This window comes from Cydia amplana, chromosome 19 (assembly GCF_948474715.1).
Source record: "Cydia amplana chromosome 19, ilCydAmpl1.1, whole genome shotgun sequence".
Taxonomy (NCBI): Eukaryota; Metazoa; Arthropoda; class Insecta; order Lepidoptera; family Tortricidae; genus Cydia; species Cydia amplana.
The window spans coordinates 11997361-12015510 of NC_086087.1; the positions used below are offsets into that span (position 1 = coordinate 11997361).

Here is an 18150-nt window from a genome sequence, read left to right on the forward strand (position 1 = left end):
AATTTTCTATCTCCGAATAGACTGTGTTCCTAATCCCAACTTGATATTTAAGATTTAATTGTGTAAATACCTTAGAAACATGATTGTAATACTCAGTACCTCGTCTTTACACCAGAAAACCAGAACTTCATAAATAAAAATAGAGATAAGATTTTACGTTAATTATTTTCCCCAAATAATTTAAATATTGGAAGATCTAAGCAATTCAAACCCTATACCTATTCACGCACAATTTTAGTATAGCGAGACCGTAGTTGAAGTCCCTTAAGAAGAAAATACATCAGTTTTACAGACCAAAACTAAAACGAACCCTAAATTCCGAATAATTAGTGTGTGAATTTACCCTAAACCTACCCTTGTCCCTACTCTAGTATAACCAAAGTACAGTTCGTACTTACCATCGACCTGGTACTTTGGAATATACGCAAGTGTATCCCTACTAAGAAGCTGTAGGAGTTCGGCGAGCGATTCCGAGAATGCAACCTAACAGCTCGTGGTCTTGTCTCCCCCCATGGCGGGTTGCACAAAGGCAGGGTGGCAACATGGGTAAGACAGGGCCCTATTATGTATATAAGTGGTATAAATAAATATATTTAATATACGAAGCCTCCAAATACTGTAGATTTCAAATGGGCCCAGATTACTCCGGATGATGCGCACGTGACATCCCCATTATTCATCTAACAGCTGGACATTGGAGAGCTAAGGAGGGAGACGTTTTTCACCTTCTATGTTGGTAAAGAGAAGGTGCCAAGATAACCCTCATCTTGGAGCAAAAAGACTCCTAGACAGCTCACATTTAACACCGCAAGGGGTGAGCGGTCCAGTCGGACAAACAGTCAGTCCAAACAATGATCTGGTTTTAAACTATATAGCAAAAGACCCCATAGTAAAACACTAAAAATAACTAGGTTCAATTTTTACGAACCAAACTACTCACAAAATCAAACTGACTAAACACAGAAGTGAAATTCCCTTAAACACCGATATCTAAGTTCAGTTTTATGACGATATTGTCCCCACAAAACCAAACACAGACACGCTCTCCAAGCCCCTGTTATGCAACGATATTGTCCCTGCATAACGTGACGGCACTTAGAAAACACAGTGTAGAAAACTTCACTATAACAACACACAGTAGCAAAGAATCCCCGCAATAGCCCAAGTTCAGTTTTACGACGATATTGTCCCCGTAAAACTAAACACAGACACCATTTCCACGTTTAAATTCACCAGGATAATTCCCGGCAAAAACAAACATAGTAACAGTAGTAGAGGAACTTTGCTCACCGAATACTTAAACGCCCGAGAACCAGAGTCACTGCTAGCCGATGGTTGAAGAATGAATGAATACCGGCGGTCCGCTCCTGCCTTTTATACTCTTTTACTGGCGACATAATGGCGACATACTGGCGACATAACGGCGACATACTGGCGACATACTGGCGACATAATGGCGACATAATGGCGACATAATGGCGACATAACGGCGACATAACGGCGACATACTGGCGACACAATGGCGACATACTGGCGACATACTGGCGACATAATGGCGACTGGCGACATACTGGCGACATAATGGCGACTGGCGACATACTGGCGACATACTGGCGACATAACGGCGACATACTGGCGACATAATGGCGACATAATGGCGACATAACGGCGACATAACGGCGACATAATGGCGACATAACGGCGACATAATGGCGACATACTGGCGACATAACGGCGACATACTGGCGACATAACGGCGACATACTGGCGACATAACGGCGACATACTGGCGACATAACGGCGACATAATGGCGACACAATGGCGACATACTGGCGACATAACGGCGACATACTGGCGACATAATGGCGACTGGCGACATACTGGCGACATAATGGCGACATAATGGCGACATAATGGCGACATAATGGCGACATAACGGCGACATAACGGCGACATAACGGCGACATACTGGCGACATAACGGCGACATAATGGCGACACAACGAGACAAACATTAATCAGAAAGTACCAGGATACCATGACTGAGGAAGAGGTCATTTGCCCCGTACCTATTAGCGATATGCAACCGACGACCAGTGATTTATCAAGACAAATGTTTACCAAAAGTACCAGGCTACTATAACCGAGGAAGAGGTCAAAAGTCGTAAAGTTCGATGCTACCAAGATCTATCCCTTTCACGCTTGCGTCTTAGAGAAAGACGGAGATATTCTCAATGACGTCTACGCACACATTCACAGGCAATAGTTGGGTAGCCAGTTTGAGTAGACTAAATTAGAATAAAAAGGAACGCTTTATGGCCCCTCTACACGCACGAACCTGCAAGCATTATTTTACTTTGAGATACTTTTAGTCTCTTTCCGAAAAACACTCCTGTGTGGAAGTATTTTACGTTCACCAGTAGCAAACATACTCAAAACATAGCGGGAAGTTTAAAATCTTAGGCGTTTTGGACTGTTTGTATTGACTCTGTACTAGGAGTTCAGACTCCAATACGACCGAACGTCACGCTGTCAATGTCACTGTCATTCTCAATGCCAAAGTTCACATATTTAGTTTAGTTTCAACTTGAGATGATTACTTTACGCAATTTATTGATTTAAATAGCGAAAATTTTATAGTGTGTTATATATTTAACGAGACCACAAGTGGCAAAATATGAAAAAGTGTGCTTCAAGTTGTAATTGTTACACTATCCATTGGAATCATGTATGAAATATGCGACTGAAAGAGATTTTAGTATACAAAGTATTTCTTTCTAGTTTGTGTGTTTTGTAATGAACACATTAGGTTAATACTAGGTATGTAATAGGCATACGACCAGTCACACAACCTTATTTTAAATGTCATCTCTGACCAATAAGTGAACCGTAGACATGTTTTTTTTTTAATTTCATTTATTCATTCTTTTCCCACCCGTACCTACCCTCCATTTTTGCTACTTCTTGAATTAAAATACTATAATACATGGGGGCCACTTTTCATAATCAGCCTTATTAGTTTCATATCGTCTCACACAGTTCATTAACCTTTTAGTAACAAATGAAATACCAATTGATTTGTAAACGTATATTTTGTTCCATCTTGATGCAATCATTCGCTCAGACAGTCAATCAGCCGCCATTTCATTGTTCTTCGTTTTTTTGTTTAGTACCTTATCTCATTGAGAGCGCTGATAGTCAACTCCAATATCTGAAAACAATATTATTCATTGATAAACTTTCTGGGTTCAGGCCATAGACATATTGAAGTAGACTGCGCTCTCGCTTCCAAAAACGTGTCGGGCGAGATAGCTCGAGGGAGATTTCTGTTATTTCTGTATCCATCAGCAGTATGGTTTCATTTTTATCATCTGTCACTTTCGCGCTTACATAGTTGTTAGGACGTGACAGGTATGTTGACAGGTGATAAAAATAGAGGAGACTAACGTACCTAAGATATGTGGGGTTGTCTTACATTGACGTTGGGAGGCGAAGACACAGCATAAATTAAGGCGTCGACGACGTCTTTTGTGCGCAGTTTGGGCGTGGCGGAGTACGCCTGGTCGGCTATGGGGTCGACGTCCTTTCTCACTAGGCGAGCCATTTCTGTGTCCACCAGGCCAGGGGAGAGACTCTGTAAAAGTATAGTGTTAATGCTGGCTTAATTGTAATACTGATGGATCGGCAAAGTAGAGCCTAGCCAATATGACAATCGCATATCGACAAACGCTAAAAGAACAGAAAAAAAAACGGCCAAGTGCGAGTCGGACTCGCCCATGAAGGGTTCCGTATTCAGGGGATTTACGACGTATTAAAAAAAACTACTTACTAGATCTCGTTCAAACCAATTTTCGGTGGAAGTTTGCATAGTAATGTACATCATATATTTTTTTTAGTTTTATCATTCTCTTATTATAGATGTTACAGGGGGGGGGGGGGGGGGGACATTTTACCACTTTGGAAGTGTCTCTCGCGCAAACTATTCAGTTTAGAAAAAAATGATATTAGAAACCTCAATATCATTTTTGAAGGCCTATCCATAGATACCCCACACGTATGGATTTGATGAAAAAAAATTTTTGAGTTTCAGTTCACAGTATGGGGAACCCCCAAAATTTATTGTTTTTTTTTCTATTTTTGTGTGAACATCTTAATGCGGTTCACAGAATACATGATGTATTATACATCTACTTACCAAGTTTCAACAGTATAGTTCTTATAGTTTCGGAAAAAAGTGGCTGTGACATACGGACGGACAGACAGACGGACAGACGGACAGACAGACAGACAGACAGACAGACAGACAGACAGACAGACATGACGAATCTATAAGGGATCCGTTTTTTGCCATTTGGCTACGGAACCCTAAAAAATGTATCGGGGTGACAGATGCTACGAAAAGTCACGTGACTGTATTTCCATACATTATAAGTTTCGATTGGCGTTTTATATCAGCGATTTTCATCTTGGCTAGGTCCCTTGGGGGCCTTTTAGTGACCTCAGCACAATATAATAATATTATCAATAGCTAGAGCTACACTACCCTACAATTACCCTACACTACAGTACAATTGCCATTGAATTTTATCAGGCGTTTCCGCAAGTACGGAAGCGAGACACAGAAGGATCAGAAGGATGTGACGGTGCCTGCGGGCACAGCATTCCATTTTTATCGTCTGTCACTATGCCCGTCACTTTCTCACTTACATACTTGAACGTGACAGTCATGGTGACAAGCGATAAAAATGCGACCGTGCCGCTGGTCATCTAGAGTATCCACGCCAAGTTTTTATGCCAAATTCTACTGTAAAGTTGAATTTGGCAGTGATTAGAGTGTAGACTCTTGTGTATTGACGATTTGTGTATAGAAACATAATAATATGTTTAGGGAATTACAGATGCCTTAATCTAAGTCTGTACGTGTGTCAGTTTGTCGGTTAACGCGGTGCAAAAGGCGGCAACAGGACTTGTTCGTCACCATCAGGTACAAGTAGGCCACTGTTATCAACCCGAACACATTATGCCGAAGCATTACGGGCGACTTTTCATCTTACCCCTCATAAAACCCCTTTTCAATCTTACCCCAACGCTTATTTGATAAATTAAGGACTTGCTGTGACCTTAATCCGAGTATGTGCGTGCGCCAGGGGCCCATTTCACAAAAGCTTGTAACTTGTAATAAAACTCCCTTTTCACCTCAGCAGCTCGAACAAGGGTACTTTGCTACTTAAAAACAGTGAACAAAATCGCATTTTGCTCACTGAGTGAGACAAATGAGCAAAATGCGATTTTGCTCACTCAGTGAGCAAAATTCGATTTTGCTCACTGTTTTTAAGTAGCAAAGTACCCTTGTTCGAGATGCTGAGGTGAAAATTTAATTGTTGGCATATCTTAAGAAAACATGAGTGAATAGAGGTAAGTGATGAAGAAGGAATACATTTTTTCGGGTTCTCTAATATGTTCTCACTGCTGAGGTGAAAAGTTTTGTGAACTACACGAGATCAAAGTTATTTACATCTCGTGCGCTTTTGAGTCCCTTACTACGCTCAAGATTCTAAATTAGATTCACTCGCTACGCTCGTGAATCTATTATAGAATCTTTCGCTTGCACGGGACTCAAAATAAGCACTCGAAGAAATATCAAACTTTGATCTCTTGTTGTACAAATAACTATTCTAACAAAAGCTGTCAAAAAGTGACATCCGCACATAACACAAATTATAAGTTACAGGCTTTTGAGAATTGGGCCCCAGTTCGTCGTTTAGCGCGGTGCAGAAGGTGGTGATAGCGTTCTTGTTCACGGGGTACAACTTGGCCACTTATCGATCACGTATTAATCGTATTTGATACTTTAAGGAGCACTGTATTTGGTTATCAGGTACCTACATGTTGGCTACTGTTATTGACCGTGTATTTGATACTTGAAAGACTTACTGTGGTCTTAATCCGGGTCTTTGCGTGAGCCAGTTCGTCGTTCAGCGCGGTGCTGAAGGCGGTGATAGCGTGCTTGGTCATGGGGTACAAGTTGGCTACGGCTATGGATGGTACATAGTGCCCTGCTACGCTGAAAAGTAAAGGTAACTTTATAAGTCTCCGCTTTGAGCATAATATCTACAGCCCATTCCCTCTTGTTTGCTAGGATAAAACTGATCTACTAATTAGTTACTGAATAACTATTATTAAAAAAAACCCCTATGCCCTACATCATATTTGAAACTACTGGATCGATTTTTACCAAACATAGCTAAGAACCACCGCAAGGAAACTCGCATTCACGTTTAAAAAATACATGCTTGAGGCCCTCAGAAATACAATGATGGCTGACATGTAGGTACAGATTCCTGCAGCCGATCTGTCTCCACACGTATTGGCTCGCCTTTCCTGTGGGTTAAGACAGTGAAGCCGAGATGGTAATGCAGGTGCTGGGCATTACCCTCTCCTCCTTAATTCCGTCCCAGGCGGTGTAATGTCCGTGGAGAGGTCATTGTCTCTTCGGTATTACACCATAAATCGTCTGCAATAGACGCAAAGGCCAATGATGAGGTAACTAATGCTACCAACCTGTTGATATGAATGATGTGACCTTCCACTCCCCGTTTCGTCATAGAGGCGACGGCGTGGCGTGAGCACAGTACGTAGCCGGTGATGTTCACGTCTATCATTTGCTGGACTTGTGCATTTTGTAGCGGGTTACTGTTTAGGGTGGCCTCTGCAAAATGGAGGGTTGATATTTTAAGACGAAAGTGGAGAACACGTGCGAAAACGCCTTTTCATACAAACGTAGTCCTCATTTTCCTCTCTGGATGGACATTTGATTTTTTTCGAATTTTTAATTAAGTTATGTATGTATTATGTTCATGTGAATCATTAATTCATTCCACTTTAGGTAACTGACCGGTCGACAGCTCTCCATTATATCACGATTGTATAAAATACTATTAAATACAGTGAAATACCCTACTGACCGGTGATATGCCCGCTGGGCAACATCGCCGCATTGTTGACGAGCAGGTCCACGCTCCCGCACTCGTTCTCCACCCGCTCGAACGCCGCCGCGATCTCCTCCTTAGTGATATAATCAAGCTTTTCAAACTCGTACCTTACTTAGGCATCTCAGCAAGCTTCGTGCCTAAACACGGTATTCGACTGAAAAACTCTCCATTGTATAAAATACTATTAAATACAGTGAAATACCCTACTGACCGGTAATATGCCCGCTGGGCAACAACGCCGCATTGTTGACCAGTAAGTCCACGCCCCCGCACTCGCTCTCCACCCGCTCGAACGCCGCCGCGATCTCCCCCGGCTTGCCCACGTCGCACCGCATGCCATAGATCTTGCCGGCGCCAGTCACCTCGGCCTGCAGTTTCTGCAGCATAGTTCCATTTTTAGGGTTCCGTAGCCAAATGGCAAAAAACGGAACCCTTATAGATTCGTCATGTCTGTCTGTCTGTCTGTCTGTCTGTCCGTCTGTCTGTCCGTCCGTATGTCACAGCCACTTTTCTCCGAAACTATAAGAACTATACTGTTGAAACTTGGTAAGTAGATGTATTCTGTGAACCGCATTAAGATTTTCACACAAAAATAGAAAAAAAACAATAAATTTTTGGGGTTCCCCATACTTCGACCTGAAACTCAAAAAATTTTTTTTCATCAAACCCATAAGTGTGGGGTATCTATGGATAGGTCTTCAAAAATGATATTGAGGTTTCTAATATCATTTTTTTCTAAACTGAATAGTTTGCGCGAGAGACACTTCCAAAGTGGTAAAATGTGTGTCCCCCCCCTGTAACTTCTAAAATAAGAGAATGATAAAACTAAAAAAAATATATGATGTACATTACCATGTAAACTTCCACCAAAAATTGGTTTGAATGAGATCTAGTAAGTAGTTTTTTTTTTATACGTCATAAATCGCCTAAATACGGAACCCTTCATGGGCGAGTCCGACTCGCACTTGGCCGCTTTTTATTGCCTGTCACTATGCCCGTCACCAGTGGAGAGACTCCCGACTTTGGGCAAACTCGGCTCCGTTCGGCTCAGCATTGCTCCGAGCGATTATTAGGGTTGACACAACCGTCCGTTTGCGTGCATGACCACAGAAAAGATAATGGCTTGAATTTTGATAACCCTAAATAGCCGAAAGGGATAGTGCTCTAAGTTAGAAAGGGATATCATAATTCGACCCTGAATCGCTGTCATACTTCGGTTTTGTAGTAAGTGTCCTTTCTGAACGGTAGTATCATTATATTACTTATTCTGTGCCGTCACTTTCGCACAGGCTAATTTATGTAAGGTTGTCCTATAACATTTATTAGAAAAAACCGGCCAAGTGCGAGTCGGACTCGCGCACGGAGGGTTCCGCACCATCAACAAAAAAATAGAGCAAAACAAGCAAAAAAACGGTCACCCATCCAAGTACTGACCACGCCCGACGTTGCTTAACTTCGGTCAAAAATCAAGTTTGTTGTATGGGAGCCCCACTTAAATCTTTATTTTATTCTGTTTTGAGTATTTGTTGTTATAGCGGCAACAGAAATACATCATCTGTGAAAATTTCAACTGTCTAGCTATCACGGTTCGTGAGATACAGCCTGGTGACAGACGGACGGACGGACGGACGGACGGACGGACGGACGGACGGACGGACGGACGGACGGACAGCGGAGTCTTAGTAATAGGGTCCCGTTTTTACCCTTTGGGTACGGAACCCTAAAAAGCATTGTGAACTGACCTGAACTAGTCGTTCCCTCCTGGCGAGCCCCACCACGCGCAGCCCTTCGTTGGCAAGCCGGAGGCAGACCGCAGCCCCGATGCCCGTGCTCGCGCCCGTCACCACCGCAGTCTTATATAACATAGTGAACTGACCTGAACTAGTCGTTCCCTCCTGGCGAGCCCCACCACGCGCAGCCCTTCCTTGGCAAGCCGGAGGCAGACCGCAGCCCCGATGCCCGCGCTCGCGCCCGTCACCACCGCAGTCTTATATAACATAGTGAACTGACCTGAACTAGTCGTTCCCTCCTGGCGAGCCCCACCACGCGCAGCCCTTCCTTGGCAAGCCGGAGGCAGACCGCAGCCCCGATGCCCGCGCTCGCGCCCGTCACCACCGCAGTCTTATATAACATAGTGAACTGACCTGAACTAGTCGTTCCCTCCTGGCGAGCCCCACCACGCGCAGACCTTCCTTGGCAAGCCGGAGGCAGACCGCAGCCCCGATGCCCGCGCTCGCGCCCGTCACCACCGCAGTCTTGCCGGCCCAACGCTCCATAATCTATACTTTATTGCCCTACGGTAAATAATTTTGCCAACTTTAATAACAAAATTTCCGTGAGACACCACGTATTTTAAGTCGAAAACGATGAGTCTGCGCGGACCGGCGCACCGTTAACGCAAGCTTCTGATGATGCTACTCGGTACGGAGTGCAACATGTCTAGTCATGTCGTTTTCGACTTAAAATACGTGAGTGACACGTTTTTATAATATATTTAATTTTGCCAACCTTCGGGCAAGGCCGGATTTAAGGGCACTTTTTGTTTGGTACACTGGTTGGTAAACTTTTTGGTACAATGAGCAATCAGTATAACAAAAAGTTTCATAAAATGTATACAATATTTTTTTTATTGGATTAATTCCGATATCGCATAAAGTAGACTTATATCGACCGCGGGATATGAACCGTGATTACCTTTTGTATTGTTTTCGAGCTCCCGATATTTCGATCTATATAGGTCTAGTGAAACTAACCGTGAATCATTCAAAACTGTTAATATCGCATTAAACTTAAAGTAATCATTTTATTGTTTGCACTGACAAATATCAACAATATTGCACTTTTTTTGTATAATTGGAACGTTGACTATCTTACTGATAAACTTTTGTTGATAGACGATGCACCACTCGTCGTTCGCGTGATTAGGTGTATGACCGGTTCGAATAAATACACATGTGTTGATAGTTCGAGTGATTTATTGATACTAACTTATAGATGTAGTGCATAATTATTTTCCATCGTAGGTAAATATTTTCACGGAAACGTACGAACGTGTCTTGCTATTTCAGTCAGTCTTGGTAAAAAAAAGTAGGTACTGAGGTTGACTGAAGTAGCATGAGTGAGTAAAGACGTACCTAATATATATATATATTTATTTATTTATATATTTCGGGGATCTCGGAAACGGCTCTAACAATTTCGATGAAATTTGCTATATGGGGGTTTTCGTGGACAAAAATTCGATCTAGCTAGGTCTTTCTCTGGGAAAACGCGCATTTTTGAGTTTTTATATGTTTTCCGAGCAAAGCTCGGTCTCCCAGATGTTTAATGTTATGTTGCGCCATATATAATTACCAAACATTTTACTAAATTGAAAATCTATTTTCAACTAAATATCCGATAGCTCTCCTTGATTGGCAGCAATTTTTTAATCAAGTTAATGTTTTCTAATGGCATTTTAATGGGATTTAAGAAAAGTGTCTGGCTCGGAGCGGTGTGGCAGGGATTCGTCGAATAGATAATCAATTATGTTAATTATTCGGTGCTGGTTTTAAGATAAACTAATAGAGATATACCATTGGCAAACAGATATGCCAATTATTGGTTTAAAATAGTACTTATTTCTTCATAAAACTAGTAAAAAAGAATTAATACAATTACCCTACGTTAGACAACTCAAAATAAAAAAATCTCCATTCAGTACTACTAGTAAGTGACTTTAAAGGATGCCTCATACTAGCCGGACCGGGGCCGGGCCGGAGCTTCCGGAGCTTCGTTTTCTATGGAAAGCACCACGTTTTTAGATTGCACGCACCCACTTTCGCGTGCGAAGATAAACGTCATATTTTAATTGGTGAAATTTCCACACTTCGCCATTATACATTTTAGGCCATTTGTTAGGCTTGTGCTACTTAGTCCAATGCCCCTTCGTTTGATTTTTTTGGACTTTTTAATTATTATTAGAATTAGGAGCGAAAAACTAATTCCACGCAAATTTTAAATGTTAAATATGAATTAATAGACCCTTCTCTTTCGGCACAGACTCTATTAATTCATATTTAACATTTAAAATTTGCGTGGAATTAGTTTTTCGCTCCTAATTCTAATAATAATTAAAAAGTCCAAAAAATCAAACGAAGGGGCACGATTTTTTTGGACTTTTTAATTATTATTAGAATTAGGAGCGAAAAACTAATTCCACGCAAATTTTAAATGTTAAATATGAATTAATAGAGTCTGTGCCGAAAGAAAAGAGTACTGAAATGTATTGGGCCCCATACATTTCACGACTCTTCTCTTTCCGCACATACTCTATGAGGATGTAATTAATTTATTGAAGCAAATCATAATTAAATTCTTCACCCCGTTTGTGTATATTGCGAAAAGAAAGCACATTTTCTGTACCGTCAACTTTACATGGAAACAATGCCTTTGCAAGAGTTTTATAAAAATAATATGGCTTACAAATTGCGTTTAGTTCAGTATTTTGTTTTGGCGCCCAACGTGGGGCCAAGCGAACGATTCGTTTCAAATCTTTGACATGATTATTAGGCGGGGGAAGAAAAAATTTTGCTTGCATTAATTCGTACAGTTTCGAAAGCTTTTTCTAATCAATATTTAGGGTTTACAGATGCCCACGATACGATTATCTCCAGTACCGTAATTGAGCTCTTCATGAAATTAATGACCCTAGGGTCAATATCTAGAACACTATACAGACTAAGTCATACAGTCGGGATAATGTATCAATTATATGTCTTAAGTTAGTTCATGATTAATAACAAAGAAATCCCGAGAGTTTCCTGTGAGCTGTGTACAGTAAGCTCAATCTATAGTTTTTTTTTAAATAATCGATATAAATGTAACTTAAAAATTCCTACACAATTCGAAAATTTGATGATTAGGTCATAATATTAATCTCAATTGATATGGAAATTTGCACCACTCGGATACCGTGAGATCTATTTATTATGATTTTTTATTTTTTATTTTATGCTTAAAAAATATGTTTATTCATCCTACACTCGAAAATTTTATATTTCTACAATTATCTGTTTATTTAACACGTGTTATCAAAAAAATATTGGAATAATAACAAGTGCTTTGCGAGAAATCAAAATAAATAACAAATAATTTGAGACCAATACTTTTAAAACTGCTACGCTCAAAATAGCTACGTTCAAAAAGCCTAATGACAATACTTTGAAAGTCAATATTAATAAAAAAAACGTCACCTTTCTCACTTGTTTGACCCTGACATATCCCATCCATACAAGTGTCAAGAGTGACGTTCCTTCAAAAACGTCACTTTTGTCACTTGTTTGACACTGCCATAGCCCATCCATACATGTTAAAAGTGACGTTTCTTCAAAAACGTCACTTTTGCCACTTGTTTGACACTGACATAGCCCATCCATACATGTCAAAAGTGACGTTTCTTTAAAAAAAAGTCACTTTTGTCACTTGTTTGACACCGATATATCCCATCCATGCAAGTGTCAATAGTGGCGTTTCATAAAAAACGTCACTTTTGTCACTTGTTTGACACTGACATATCCCATCCATACAAGTGTCAAGAGTGACGTTTCTTCAAAAACGCCACTTTTGTCACTTGTTTGACACTGACATAGCCCATGCATACATCAATAGTGACGTTTCATAAAAAACGTCACTCTTGACACTCTTGACATGTATGGATGGGCTATGGCAGTGTCAAACAAGTGACAAAAGTGACGTTTTTTAGAAACGTCACTCTTGACACTTGTATGGATGGGCTATGTCAGTGTCAAACAAGTGACAAAAGTGACGTTTTTGAAGAAACGTCACTTTTAACATGTATGGATGGGCTATGGCAGTGTCAAACAAGTGACAAAAGTGACGTTTTTGAAGGAACGTCACTCTTGACACTTGTATGGATGGGATATGTCAGGGTCAAACAAGTGAGAAAGGTGACGTTTTTTTTATTAATATTGACTTTCAAAGTATTGTCATTAGGTATACAAGTGTAAAAAACGTCACTCTTGTCACTTGTTTGACACTGACATAGCCCATCCATATATGTCAAAAGTGACGTTTCTTTAAAAAAAGTCACTTTTGAGAGGAACTTTCGGGGGAGGTGTAATGTGGTAAATGTCCACTTTTAGTGTTTAGCAGTAACGCTTTGGTTTACTGCGACATAAACGCATATTGCTTGTGTCAGCGCAACCTAACGTGTATAAAACAATAGGCATTTAGAGAATAAACGTTCAGAATGTTCTTATACTAGCACACATAAGGTGTTTCACTTCCACTAACTCCTCACCCGACTCTGCTCGTCAATATACTTACCATAGAAGAAACTTATAATATCTGATGGCGACCCAGACCAGTGAACCAACAAGGAACTAACACTCAAGAAAGAAGGAAAAATCAAGCAAGAAAAAAAAAAGAAGAACCACTTTTTCAACACCAATCCACGCAGTCAGAACCAACCAGCTTATCAAGAATCAAGAAACAACCTGAGAAGAACCAACCAACATCAAAAAGCGGAAACCGCGTTAAGAAAAGAAATTAAGAAGAGACGAAGAAGGAAGAGAGAAGAGCGTTGTCCAGGGTTATCCCGGCTCGCAAATCAAGAGGTGTCCAGGGTTATCCCGGCCCATTTCAAGAGGAGTCCAGGGTTATCCCGGCCCACTAACATCGTCGTAAGCAGAGCCAGCCATACGAAGCGTCAAGCTCGCCAGGCCACGCCAGCAGCAGCAAGAATGCCGGACGCGAACTCGCACCGGACCGAACGAAGACGAAGCCGAGGACGGCCAGCCACGCAGCAATAGGATGTAAATCCTACATGTAATTTATGATTTTAATTAATTTTCTCTAAAAGCCAGCATTTTTTTTCCAATTCAGTAGCAGTCATATTTAAATCATTCATAATTATTAAAGGTTGTCGCTAAACTCAATTTCGTTTCGAGCATAAATAATTTTCATAAGAAGTCATAATATAATATAAAAATTAAAAGTGTCGAATAGTGTCCTCAATCATGTATGTTGCAATTTGCAGCGCGTGCCATACATTGTGCGCACGTCGACAGAAAACTTAACTAGGCCGCGAGACTTTGCCGCGAGTTAGAATATTTTAATAAGCGATGAATGAAATTTGATACATCGCATAACGATTAAATAATTAACAACTCAATTCAATAAAATTATTTTATTGTTTCTTAGTAATGATTGATACTTTAGCTACGTGTCGGACTGATCACCTGATATACAGCGAAAGTTTGATTTATTACATCATTTTTTTTAATTTTGGAAGTTAAATACTAATGTTTATTTTATAGAAAGCTTACAGTACGGTACAAGTTTGAAAGATTTAAGGAGTTTAGACACATTTATTTATAAAATGTGACCTTATAGCTAGAGCACTAGTCCTTCGTACTTGATCATAGTGTGATATACAGTATCCTCCGTGAAAGTTGTAGGAGACTTATTGTCTTAATGTATTTGTGTCTCTAGGTACAGGCAGAGCCGTACAGCCTGGCCTGATATGCCATTTTATAGAGTTGATAAAGGGTGACCATGCCCTAGGTGTTTATTGAAGAATTGCTATGGATAGCATTGATAGGTGAAGGGTGCGCACAGAGGCGCAACCCAGTTATGTCCTTGATCATAGTCGACCTTATAGGTGTCCGTGAAAGGCTTAACATTTAATACGGCATTAGTTTATTTTATTATCAGAATTATGGGAGATACCGTAACTATAAACAGCGAGAGTGAATATTTTAAAGTTGAATACCAATTGTTTCTAAATGTTTTAAAGTTGAATAGTAAATGTTTTAAAGATGAAGAGTAGGTAAATGTTTTTAAAGAAGGAGATTTATATTTCATGAGAAAAGGAAGTAAATTAATATTTTAACGTTTGAGAGATGACAACATTTTAAGTGATGATATTTTCTTATTAGCACAACGATTTTTTTTCTTTTCCTTAATAGGACTACGACACTTACGACACATAAGAACCTAGCTAAATAAAGATTGCTTGCATTATACCTATATAATTTGTTAATATTTTTTTTTTATTAATTTCAGAAAAAATTGTAAGCAAGTAACATGCGTTTAAATTTTTTCTTCTGCCACCCCGGCGGTGAGAGGAACTTTCGGGGGAGGTGTAATGTGGTAAATGTCCACTTTTAGTGTTTAGCAGTAACGCTTTGGTTTACTGCGACATAAACGCATATTGCTTGTGTCAGCGCAACCTAACGTGTATAAAACAATAGGCATTTAGAGAATAAACGTTCAGAATGTTCTTATACTAGCACACATAAGGTGTTTAACTTCTACTCCCATCACCCGCTCGAAACTATATACATAACAATACTTATCCTGTTATCTGACTTTTGTCACTGACATATCCCATCCATACATGTTAAAAGTGACGTTTCTTCAAAAACGTCACTTTTGTCACTTGTTTGACACTGACATAGCCCATCCATACAAGTATCAAGAGTAACGTTTCTAAAAAAAACGTCACTTTAGTCACTTGTTTGACACTGACATATCCCATCCATACAAGTGTCAAAAGTGACGTTTCTTAAAAACAAACGTCACTTTTCTCACTTGTTTGACCCTGACATATCCCATCCATACAAGTGTCAAGAGTGACGTTTCTTCAAAAACGTCACTTTTGTCACTTGTTTGACACTGACATAGCCCATCCATACATGTCAAAAGTGACGTTTCTTTAAAAAAAGTCACTTTTGTCACTTGTTTGACACTGACATAGCCCATCCATACAAGTGTCAAGAGTGATGTTTCTTGAAAAAAAAAGTCACTTTTGTCACTTGTTTGACACCGATATATCCCATCCATACAAGTGTCAATAGTGGCGTTTCATAAAAAACGTCACTTTTGTCACTTATTTGACACTGACATATCCCATCCATACAAGTGTCAAGAGTGACGTTTCTTCAAAAACGCCACTTTTGTCACTTGTTTGACACTGACATAGCCCATCCATACATGTCAAAAGTGACGTTTCTTTAAAAAAAGTCACTTTTGTCACTTGTTTGACACTGACATATCCCATCCATACATGTAAAAGTGACGTTTCTTTAAAAAAAAAGTCACTTTTGTCACTTGTTTGACACCGATATATCCCATCCATGCAAGTGTCAATAGTGGCGTTTCATAAAAAACGTCACTTTTGTCACTTGTTTGACACTGACATATCCCATCCATACAAGTGTCAAGAGTGACGTTTCTTCAAAAACGCCACTTTTGTCACTTGTTTGACACTGACATAGCCCATCCATACTTGTCAAAAGTGACGTTTCTTTAAAAAAAGTCACTTTTGTCACTTGTTTGACACTGACATATCCCATCCATACAAGTGTCAAGAGTGACGTTTCTTAAAAACACGTCACCTTTCTCACTTGTTTGACCCTGACATATCCCATCCATACAAGTGTCAAGTGACGTTTCTAAAAAAAAACGTCACTTTAGTCACTTGTTTGACACTGACATATCCCATCCATACAAGTGTCAAAAGTGACGTTTTTATTTGAAGAAACGTCACTTTTGACAGTTCATGAACGACCAAAAATCGTGATGTTAAATAAAATTATCAGTTTCGTACGGTAGTCCCCACGCTAGCCCAATGCGGATTGGGGACTTCACATACACCTTTGAATTTCTTCGCGGTACGGTAGACTTTTTAAACTTAGGTCAGCTAAACGTGGGACACATGTCGTTACAAGTTTCGCAATTTATACATTTTAAACTTAGGTCAACTGGACGTAGGAAAAAAGGTCGTTAGTATTTTCGTGCACTAGCAGACATTTAATTGCTGGTGACTGTACGCGTACGCTCGTATAAAACGCTACTCTGTAACCGCCCTAAGATACCTTCATCCTATCCAATCCGTTGCTTTGCGGCCGTGCGGCCTTGAGGTATCGCCATCGCTTCCCCTCCCGCCCCGCGCCGATCATTTAAATAATTTAACGATAGCCATTTTTACAATTGTGACAAAAGCTCATTGTATTAATAGGAGATTCTTTGACGTTGTGATAACATTAATTACAGGCTGTATGGTGCATTAAAAAAATATACTGTAGAATTAATGCGCGTGGGGTAAAATACGTTATAATTGTTAAAAAAAATGGCAAAAATAAAATCCCCTGGTTTTTTATTTTATTAGATTGAGTAGAATAATTGGCGTAACAATATAGTGGAAAATCACCAAGTGTTTAATTAATGTTGTATTGTAATTATTTATTTCAAACATTTTTATTGCTCGTGACGTATGCACCACTAAAAAAGTGGTGCATATTTTACTTACAGTGTAAAATACTTAGTTATGCCTTTTGAACAAAAAATCGCTACTGTAGAATTTGATGTTTACATCTTTTTAAAAACTAAATTTTTTAAATTTTTTTTTCCAAAAATCTCAATATATTTTTTAGAGATTACTTTACACATACATTCACAAAATAGTGTTCTATTATATTCCAAACACAAATATACTGTAGGATATAATGTGATGCTCTCGAACAATTTAAAGTTTAGTAACCGGCCTATATACATTATACATTTTTTATTGTCAAAGCACGATTGTCATAATATTGGCTAATAGGCCAGTAAAGATGGTCGTTTCTGTTGTCAACTCCGAGGTGTTTGGTGTGACGTTGTTTCTGTTCTGGACCCTGGTTAACGTGGCCATCTTGATACTAACCATAGAGCCTTACCACTAGACGCATTGTACAATGAAGTAAGCACTGAATTTTCTATTATTAGGCCTGTATATTAAGGTCTTGAGCATTATAGTATGATTATATGTATGTCACAATTAAGAATTCAAATTCGACGACAAACAGTTCGACGTTCAAATCTCAGACGTAACGAAGATGGATAGGTGCAGTTTTGTACCCTATAATATAATTATTATACTTACTTTTTTTTGCACGAGGTTCACCCATTAGGTCTAATTAAGGACTACATGCGGTCTAGCATGAGTATGTACTTCTCGCGCTTGAAGTCGCGCTAGATGTGTGAAGTCGCACGCAAGTACGCAACTCATGCTAGCCGGTCATGTACGTCAAATATTAACGATAGAGCATTTCTGAGAAGCAACCCTTCGTGGGATTTCAGGGTTTGTCCAATGACTAGGGACACCCTGTGTGTA

The 18150-nt window shown here is 39.7% G+C and overlaps 2 protein-coding genes across 2 annotated transcripts; both read right to left on the reverse strand.

The window, feature by feature from the left end:
* Positions 1–3133: 3133 nt before the first annotated feature.
* On the reverse strand, positions 3134–7060 carry LOC134656966 (farnesol dehydrogenase-like). Its single transcript, XM_063512529.1, has 5 exons — positions 6966–7060; positions 6562–6709; positions 5935–6064; positions 3476–3634; positions 3134–3211 (listed from the first exon to the last, which is right to left on the reverse strand). The coding sequence occupies exons 1-5, from the start codon at positions 6988–6990 to the stop codon at positions 3167–3169; spliced, it is 507 nt and encodes a 168-aa protein (XP_063368599.1). The 5' UTR covers positions 6991–7060; the 3' UTR covers positions 3134–3166.
* A 135-nt stretch (positions 7061–7195) lies between these two features.
* On the reverse strand, positions 7196–9268 carry LOC134657174 (farnesol dehydrogenase-like). Its single transcript, XM_063512728.1, has 2 exons — positions 9137–9268; positions 7196–7369 (listed from the first exon to the last, which is right to left on the reverse strand). The coding sequence occupies exons 1-2, from the start codon at positions 9266–9268 to the stop codon at positions 7196–7198; spliced, it is 306 nt and encodes a 101-aa protein (XP_063368798.1).
* Positions 9269–18150: the final 8882 nt, after the last annotated feature.